This window comes from Talpa europaea, assembly GCF_964194135.1.
Source record: "Talpa europaea genome assembly, chromosome: 16".
Classification (NCBI taxonomy): domain Eukaryota; kingdom Metazoa; phylum Chordata; class Mammalia; order Eulipotyphla; family Talpidae; genus Talpa; species Talpa europaea.
Genome location: NC_140084.1, coordinates 44,847,166 through 44,856,637, shown reverse-complemented (window position 1 = coordinate 44,856,637; position 9,472 = coordinate 44,847,166). Strand labels below are relative to the sequence as shown.

General features: G+C 61.5%; 1 protein-coding gene across 1 annotated transcript; it reads left to right on the top strand.

The window, feature by feature from the left end:
• The first annotated feature begins 284 nt into the window (after positions 1–284).
• On the top strand, positions 285–9,008 carry CKM (creatine kinase, M-type). The gene is made up of 8 exons (XM_084256804.1): positions 285–324; positions 2,156–2,367; positions 3,449–3,603; positions 4,007–4,139; positions 6,137–6,308; positions 7,483–7,606; positions 7,967–8,156; positions 8,582–9,008. The coding sequence occupies exons 2-8, from the start codon at positions 2,175–2,177 to the stop codon at positions 8,758–8,760; spliced, it is 1,146 nt and encodes a 381-aa protein (XP_084112930.1). The 5' UTR covers positions 285–324; positions 2,156–2,174; the 3' UTR covers positions 8,761–9,008.
• Positions 9,009–9,472: the final 464 nt, after the last annotated feature.

Genomic DNA, 9,472 nt, shown 5'->3' with positions numbered 1-9,472 from the left:
CGGGCAGGGGCGGCCGCCTGGCCCGGCTCGTGTCCCCGGCGGGGGGCCAGCTGCCCCTGCCAGCCCGACTCAGCACTCTGCTCTGGCCTGGGGGTGGGGGGGCCGGCCTCGGCCTCTGGGGCGGCCCATACAAGGTCATGGGCTGGGCGCACGGGCTGCCTGGGTTCAGGGCAGAGGTGAGCGCCCAGCTGCCCCCCGGGCCCCCCGCGGCCCCGCCCAGCCGAGAGCCAACCGCCCCCTATATAAGGCCGGGGCGCCAGGCCCGCCCTTTGGGTCAGTGTCGCCTCCGGATACAGACAGGCCCCTTCGCCACAGCCCAGCCAGGTACCTCCGCGGGGGGAGCCGGGGAGGGTCCCCGCGGGTGCCCATGGGTGCGGGGCTGGGGGGCTCTGCACGCACCCCCACCCCTGCGGCGTGCGGCTGGTCACTGTGCTGGGAGGTCGACCCCAGCCCGGGCGCCCCCTCCACTGTGAGCCCCTGACCCCGCTGAGACTCAAGTTACGTGAGGCGCAGGGTCTAGGGACCCCCACGACAAAAGGGGTCTTGCCAGCTGTCAGCTGTCAGCCCTGCCAGGGGCTGCCATCAGGGGGGCCCTCCCAGTCTCAGCTCCAGGGGCGCTGGGATTGTCAGGGGCTGCAGGTCAGGGGCCCTCTGGGTCCCGCCCTCTGGGTCCCGCCGCGGCCCCCAGCCGTGCGCCCTTGTGTCCGACTGTGTGTGGCTCCTGCCTGGGTGCTGAGCCCTGGTGGGGGGTCCCTGAGCTGCGGCTGTGTTTGCGGTGGACGCCGTGGGAACTGGGGTGGCGTGTCCCCCGGGGTGTTTCTGTGTGCGCCTCCCTCTCGCCCACCGAATCTCAGGTCCTCTGCTGGCACGTCCCTAGCAGGGCTGTGGGGGGCGGCCTCTGAAGAGGGGTGTCTGCGCTGGAAGCCCTTGAACCCGAGTCCTGGATGCGTGTCCTCCCGGCTACCCTGGCCCACCTGTCCTGGGCCTGCTGACTTGGTGCAAACCGAGCCTCTGGAATGTGGGGGGTGGCTGTGAGGTGGCAGCTGGAGCGGGGAGGAGAGTTTGCCAGACTCTATAAATACTCCCCAACCCTGGACAGCAACTCCAAAGATTCTTGTGGGGCCCCCCCAATCTTCAGCTTGCCCGGGTCCTGATTTCGTTTCGACCGTCTTAACCGCTTCCCACGCTGCTGCAACTGGGAGTGAGTGGCCCCCCACACTGAGAGCGACCCCTCTTTTCTGGGTCCTGGGAACACATGCGATGATAACAGCAGCCACCCCACAGTACCCGGCCCCAGCTCCACACCAGGCTCTGTGCTCAGTCAGCCACTCGCCTGAGCTCGAAAACACTTCCTGGAGAAGACCCAGTTTCTAGAAGACAGAGGCTCAGAGAGGCTGACACACTGATCCGGGGGTCACGCAGCAGGGAGGTGGCAATGGTGGGATCTGAAGCCCACTCTGTAGATCTCAGAGGCTGAGCTTTTCTTCCCAACTGAGTCCTGGGGAGCCCTGTCAGCAATCAGGGGTGGGGGTAGCCAGTGAGCCCTCCCACCAGGCCCTCAGCCCTTGACTGATCCCCGGGAGCTTTGATGGAAAGTCTCCTCTGCGCTCGTTCACTCCTTCCCGGCAACAGCTGCTCTGCTCCCAGCTCCTCGCGCAGACCCATAAAGCAGCCTGAACAACAGGGACAGTAAGAGCTCAGCAAAGGAATGACCGTCATGCACCAGGCTCGATACCCCCCCCCCGTGTGCCCCGGGGGGAGGCCAGGGTGGCCCCTGTTTCGCAGAGGAGACATGGGAAGCACAGAGAGGTGCAGCAGCTCACTCGAGCTCACACAGCTAGTGCTGGCAGCACAGCTGGATTCGAACCCGGGCCGTCTGGTGCCGGAAGCCACACTCTCATGCACGCCCCCAGTACTGCGCGGGCCCCGGGGCCCCGCGCTCCATTTCCAGCCCGAGAAAATGAGCCCCTTGCCAGGTTCCGAGTCCAGGGTCCCCTGGCGGGGAGTGGCAGAGCCGGGACCCTCACCCGAGAGGCTGGATGGACCCCATCAAGACGCAGGGGCTCAGGGAGGGGACCCCTCCGCGGAGGTCACTCCATTCCCTGGCTGGTCTCTGCGGGGTGTGAGCCAGTTCCCCCTCCCCCCTGCGCCCCAGGCCCCCCCACGCCGCCGCCATGCCTTTCGGCAACACCCACAACAAGTTCAAGCTGAACTACAAGCCGGAGGAGGAGTACCCGGACCTCACCAAGCACAACAACCACATGGCCAAGGTGCTGACCCCCGACCTCTACAAGAAGCTGCGGGACAAGGAGACCCCTTCGGGCTTCACTCTGGATGACGTCATCCAGACAGGTGTGGACAACCCAGGTAAGCCCCTTGGAGCCCGGCAGGGACGGGCTGGGGCTGGGGCGCTCCACCTGCCAGGGAACCCCACCTGCTTGGACCTCAGCCTCCCCGTCTGCACATGGGCACCTTCCTCACAGGACGCCGGCACATTCGGGCGCATGTGTGCCGGGGCCTGGCTGCAGGGGGAGACACTCCACAGAGGAGGCTATTCAAGGCGAGCTTCCCTGGGCTGCAGCTCCCTCACCCAGAAGATGGGGACCCACCCCGTGAGGACAGCGGAGGCGCACTCGGTGCACAGCGCCAGCCTGGGAGGGCCCCTGACAGCAAGTTCAGGGCACAGGAGGCTCCCCCAGGGCAAGCAGAACTTTGGGGGCAGAACCAGGCTCCAGGTCTAACCAGACCCATGTGGCTGAGGGGAGCCGCCCCCTCTCTCAAGGTCGCCTTTTCCCTATCTGGACAATAAGCCAGTCTTCTAAGTCTTATTATCTGTGGGGGCTGACTGTCTCGGGTTCGGAAAATCTTTAGGCACAGATTCCATGATTTGGGGGGGTCTCTGAAGTGGTAATATTTTTATTTAATTTTTTTAGAGATGTATTTATGTATGCATACAAGAGCTGGGGTGCAGGCCAGAGGTGTGGGGGGTGAGAGGATTCACCAGAGACAGAGTGGGGAGCAGAACAGGCAGATCCACTGAAACACACTGCTGAGGGGAGCAGCGGGTGAGTAGGAGAGGTCTGGCGCGCCATGTGGGTAGCCCCCTGGCCGGGGCTGGAACTCGTGCTGCAGAGGCTGCGGACAGCTTAGTGCTGATGCTTGTGCCACCAGGGAGGCCCTGAAGTGCTAATACTTTTAGTGCCTTGTGCTGCCCCCCAGAGGCCCTTCTCACCTTACCCCCCCCATGGCACCGTTCTCCCCAGGCCCCAGATGCCACCTTAACAGCCCCCCTCCCCATCCTGGCAAACCTCAGCCTTCTCCCCTCTGGCCCAGCGGGTGCGCTGAACCCCGTGTCTCCCCACAAACACACTCACTGCCTCCGCGGGCGCCCGGAGCCCAGGCCTTCTGTGCTGGTGACTGCCCCTCTGCCCTCTGCCCGACTCCCCAGGTCACCCCTTCATCATGACCGTGGGCTGTGTGGCCGGTGATGAGGAGTCCTACGAGGTTTTCAAGGACCTCTTTGACCCCATCATCCAGGACCGCCACGGGGGCTACAAGCCCACCGACAAGCACAAGACCGACCTCAACCACGAGAACCTCAAGGTGGCTGTGGGGGGCGGGGTCACCCAGAATCTCAGAGATGGGGAGAAACAGGAGGTGGGAGATGGGGGAGAGAGGGGCTGAGAGACACAGAGGACAGAGGCGGGGAGAGGGAGGGAGGGGGAGGGTAGGAGGGGGAGGGAGGGGGAGGAGCAGGAGAGGTGAGGGGGAGAGTGGGAGGGGGAGGGTAGGGTGGGAGGGGGAGGGTAGGGTGGGAGGGGGAGGGGGAGGGAGAACAAGCTGGGACACTTGGGGGAATGGAGAGATGCAGAGAGAGACCCCGGCTGAGGGGAGAGGGCGGGGATGAACTGAGGTCAGGGAGCGCCAAGAGAGTCTGGGGGAGGCTGGGTTGGGGTCAGGAACCCCCAGGAAGGTTCCAGAATCCTAACCCCCCACCGCCCTCCAGGGTGGAGACGACCTGGACCCCAACTACGTGTTCAGCAGCCGCGTCCGCACAGGCCGCAGCATCAAGGGCTACACGCTGCCCCCCCACTGCTCCCGCGGGGAGCGCAGGGCTGTGGAGAAGCTCTCCGTGGAAGGTGAGCCCCCCGCCGCCCCCCACTGTGAGCCTCTGCGGGCAGGTCTCGCCCCGGTTTTCCAAAACACAAAAGGCGCTTGATGGCAGGCACAGGTGCTTGGGGAGCGGCAGCTTCAGCCGGGCTAGGTCCGGGGGCTGCCAAGACTTGAGGGGCCGTGCACAGATCCACGCCAGCTACCCGCACCACCCTCCCTCCTGCCCCCTCCATCCACCCACTGCTCCCCCCCTTCACTCAGGCGTCCCCCACCCCGCCACCCTCTCTCCTGGCCTCCCCCCTCCACCCACTCAGGGATCCCTCCCCTCAGCAGACACGGATGTGACCCTGGTCCTGGGGGAGCAGCTGGGGCTCCCAAGATGAATGGGAAATAGAGAAACCGGGGAAAGGACAAGATAAGGCCAAAGTTCCACGAAGCCAGGAAATGAGGGAGGAAGGTGGCAGAGAATGGTGGGGGCACCTTAGAAAGGAGGGGCTGAGACCTCACTGAGAACACGGAGCCCAGTGGGGCCCAGTGGGAAGAATTCCAGGCAGGTGGAGCAGCAGATGCCAGGCCCCGAGCCAGTCAGAGGCACAGCACGGCCAGGGTGGGGGAGGGGAGGAGGGCGGGTGGTGAGGGCTGACGGGGTGGGGTGCCCGGGGTGTTCAGACCTGTGGGCTGGCATTAGGCCTGAGGGACACAGAAGCCACGGGAGGGCGCTGGGCAGAGGAGACACAGGCGCATGCAGCCCTCTGACTGCTGAGTGGGGACCAGACTCCAGCCCAGGTAGGGGCAGAGAGACTGAGGGGCGACCTGGGAGAGGGTGGGTGCATCTGAGGCTCACCGTTAGTGTTGTCTGAGGCATGGTTTAACAACCACACTCAAAAACGAACACACAACAACAACAACAACAATAACAACAAAACCTGGTTGGCAGCAACTGCCTATTTCTGCAGTGTAAATTTACCTCAGCCAGTTTCCAGCTTATCGTGAAGGTCACAGAGGTGGGAGGAGATGGCCGGAGGCTCTGTCCACACGCAGCTGCATGCTTGGGAACCACTGCAACAGCACAGATAACCCTAGACCTAAAATAGAGGTGATGGTTTTGAGAACGGATTGCCCTTGTTTGAAGTGTAATTTACTTTAAAAAAAAAAAAAAAAGATTTATTTATTTATTTATACAAGCACTGGGTACAGTCAGAAGCACGGGAGGGTGAGAGGTTTCACCAGAGCCAGAGCGGGGAACAGAACAGGCAGACTGATGAAGTACACTGCTAAGGGGAGCAGCAGGCGAAGCAGGAGAGGTCTGCGCGCCATGTGGGACCCTTGCTGGTGGCTGGGGATTGAACCAGCGCTGCAGAGGCTGCAGGCAGCTTCACAGCCCAGCGGTCAACCGCTGCGCCACAGGGGAGGCCCCTGAAGTGTAATTTAATTCTAAGTATGTAATTTATGCACATAATGTAATAAAGAATGTAATTTATTTTCAGCAACTTAATATAGTCTATAGCACATGATATATAACATATCATGTAGCAGAGGATATAACATATGAGATGCATACATATGTACAGATTATAGAAATGTGTATTATGCACCGCTACAACTCTGTATTATAGACATAATACATATAATATTTATGAGGCCTATGGATATAGACAACAAATGTATTCTATATTATATAATAATTTTATTATTATTATTTATTAGAATGTATTATATATAAATTTATATGGTGTATAATGCAATATACTATATAAATCTCTATATTATATATAAATAGATGATTTGTTTACATTATTTATGATAATTATTCCAGAATAATTTTATTCTAGAACAATATTCCTAAGCTTTGCCTGTCTCGCCAGCCGGGGTGAGCTGCGCCTGCATGGGGGTTCTGGTTTCAGCACCCCATATGTTTTGGGGCGAGGTCAGGAACCTGGGTTGGGGGAGAGTGTTTGGGCACCGTTAGGAATGGGCGCGTGGGGGGCGCGGAGCCGCTGCTCACTGGCCCTGTGGCCCTCAGCCCTCAACAGCCTGACGGGCGAGTTCAAGGGCAAGTACTACCCCCTGAAGAGCATGACTGAGAAGGAGCAGCAGCAGCTCATCGACGACCACTTCCTGTTCGACAAGCCCGTGTCTCCCCTGCTGCTGGCCTCGGGCATGGCCCGGGACTGGCCCGACGCCCGTGGCATCTGGTGAGCCCTCCCCTCCCCTCAGCCTGTTCCACTTCCCCCATGCCCGCCCCCTCACCCTGCACCTACTGTGGCGTCTCGGGGCTCCATTTTGGTCTCATTTGAAGCCGACTCTCTGGGTTCAGATCCTAGGCCGCTGCTGACTAGCCGTGTGGCCTTGGGCGCAGCTCCCCCATCTATAAACTGGGATCCAATAACTCGTAGCTTTTGGGGTGGTTGGGAGGATTCAATGAGTTGATTTAAGGGCAGTACCTACATAGCAGGTGCCAGGCACAGCCGGGCCTTGGGAGGATCTTGGTTACTGACTATTGCTGCCGGTTAGACTTGCCCGGAATCTTTGAATCCCTGACTCCGACAGCCGGAGATTTAAAAAGGGGTGAAGAGCCTCCTAGATTTCCAAGAAATTAGAGAGCCCAGATTCTGAGATTTGCAGATATGTGAGTTTCAGATTTCAAGACGTGAAATATTTTTAGGTTCTAGGATTCTGCCAGTTTCATAGTCTATGATTACATGTTTCAAACATCTTTAGATCTTAAAGTTTTCTGGTTCACTGCCTGGTTCTGAGATGTCACAATGTCATGGAGACCCTCTGGACCAGATGTAGGGTTCCAGAATCTATCAAGCATCTTTTCCCCAAAGAGTCTGACATTCTAAGTCTATGACGCTGCTCAAAGACTTAGACCCTAACAAAGTCTGCATCCCAGGATTCCAGATTTCTTAGGTCCTGTGATCTTAGCGTCTGCAGGTGTAAACAGATTTTTTTTTTTATGATCTATTTACGCACACAAGAACTGGGGTACAGGCCAGAGGCGTGGAGGGTGAGAGGATTCACCAGAGACAGAGTGGGGAGCAGAACAGGCAGATCTGCTGAAATACACTGCTGAGGGGAGCAGCGGGTGAACCAAGAGAGGTCTGCTGCGCCATGTGGGTTGCTCCCTGGCCAGGCGGGGATTGAACACGCGCTGCAGAGGCCGCGGCCAGCCTCTTAGGCTGCGTCCCACCCCCTTGCGCTACCAGGGAGGCCCGGTGTAAACAGATTTTGAGGAAGCCGGTGTCACCTCGTGCCCCGCCCCTGCGCCTCAGGCCTGCCATCCCCTAGCGCTGGGCCCGTGAGAAAGTGGGGGACAGGGCGTATCCGCTGAGCGTATCCCCGGCCTGCGGCCGCGCCCCACTCTAGGCACAATGACAACAAGAGCTTCCTGGTGTGGGTGAACGAGGAGGACCACCTCCGCGTCATCTCCATGCAGAAGGGGGGCAACATGAAGGAGGTTTTCCGCCGCTTCTGCGTGGGGCTGCAGAAGGTGAGGGCCTGCCTGTGCGGATGATTTCCGACGACTCCACCCAGCACCCCCCAGCAGCCTTCTCGGGCGCGTCCCCAGAGTCCCGCCCCTGCACGTGCTTCAGCTCCGCCCCTCAAGACAAGCCACACCCGCTTTCCAAGGCCCCGCCCCCGGGCACCCCGCCTCACCCCACACCCAAGCCCCGCCCACTTAGAGCCCGCTCCGTGATGCAGACGCAACCACCCCCATGTCATCCCGCGCAGTATTCCAGACCCGCCCCCTTGGAACTCCGCCCTCACCCCGTCCTCGCTCGGAACCCGTCTGGTTTGCGGGAGTATTGGTGAGCGGCGCGCTGACCCTGGCCCTCTCCACCTACCTTAGATCGAGGAGATCTTCAAGAAAGCCGGCCACCCCTTCATGTGGAACGAGCACCTGGGGTACGTGCTCACCTGCCCGTCCAACCTGGGCACGGGGCTGCGCGGCGGTGTGCACGTGAAGCTGGAGCACCTGAGCAAGCACCCCAAGTTCGAGGAGATTCTCACCCGCCTGCGCCTGCAGAAGCGAGGCACAGGTATGGCCCGCATCCCCGCCCACGGCGTCCGGGGGAGGTGGGGCACCCCCACGAGTTCTGAGGTCCGGAGGGGGGGGCCCTCGGTGAGCCTCAGCTTCTTGCTCTCCAGGTGGGCATCAGCACGCTTCGCTCACGGGAGCCCACGTAGTCTCAGCCCGGCGGGGCGACGGGCGCTGTCTGTCCCGGGCCGCCGGGGCCGTCGGGGCGGGGAGGGTGGTCAGGCGCCCCCGCCACCCGGCTCCGGGGCTCACTCTCGCCCGTCCCGCGGCGCCCTCATGTGGGTTACCCGAGGGGAAGGTCCCTGAAGTAGCCATTTCAGAGGCTCCACGTGCCCTGAGCGGTGCCCAGCAGGACGCACGGCCCGCGCGGGGCTGTCCCGGGCCCCGCCCCGCGCGCGCCTCACGCCCCGCCTCCCGCTCCCGTAGGCGGTGTGGACACGGCGGCCGTGGGCTCGGTGTTCGACGTGTCCAACGCTGACAGGCTGGGCTCGTCCGAGGTAGAGCAGGTGCAGCTGGTGGTGGACGGCGTGAAGCTCATGGTGGAGATGGAGAAGAAGCTGGAGAAGGGCCAGTCCATCGACGACATGATCCCCGCCCAGAAGTAGGCGTCCCGATGGCCCCCGCCCCGACGGCCGCCAAGGGGGCGTGGCTCCCGCGAGGCCCGCCCCCTCGCCCCTCGCCCCGCCCCTTTCCCGGGAGTCACCCTGGCTCCAACCAATGGGCTCCCTCGCACCGCCTCTCCTTTTCCAGAGCTCCGCCCACCACCGGGAGCTCCAGCTCCGAGAGCGGACGTGGGGCACATCTGGGGCCCCAGCTTTTTCTCCACTCAAAGCAACAAATAAAAGCAATGGTGGCCTTAGCGTTGTGCACAGGGGTTATTACGGGGGGAGGCAGAGAAGCGGCTTTGCAATCGGGCCCTCGGGCCCTCAAGGGGTGGGTGTCCTCTCCAGGCAGGGCCAGGTGGGCTCCATCCCAGCTCTAAAAGGAGCAACGTTGGAGTGTAGCCCCCGGATTATAAGGGGGACCTGAGATCCAGAGTGAACCGACCAGTGTCACATCGCCACGCTGGGCCTCGCCGACGCCAGCTCCCCACGCGTCGCGCGCAGATGCAAGCTCGGGGCCCGCGAGGGGACGGAACAAAACGTCGAGGCCTTGAATTTGGTTCCGGGGCCCCCAGGCTGAGGCCTCCCAGGGCCCCTCACCTCAGACACCTTTATGCTCCCGACGGTGCCGGCCGCCTTCACCCTCTGGAGCTGCGACCCGTCTCCCCAGCTCCCCTCCCTCTTCGCGGGCACCTGCGCGCCCCTCCACCTCCCC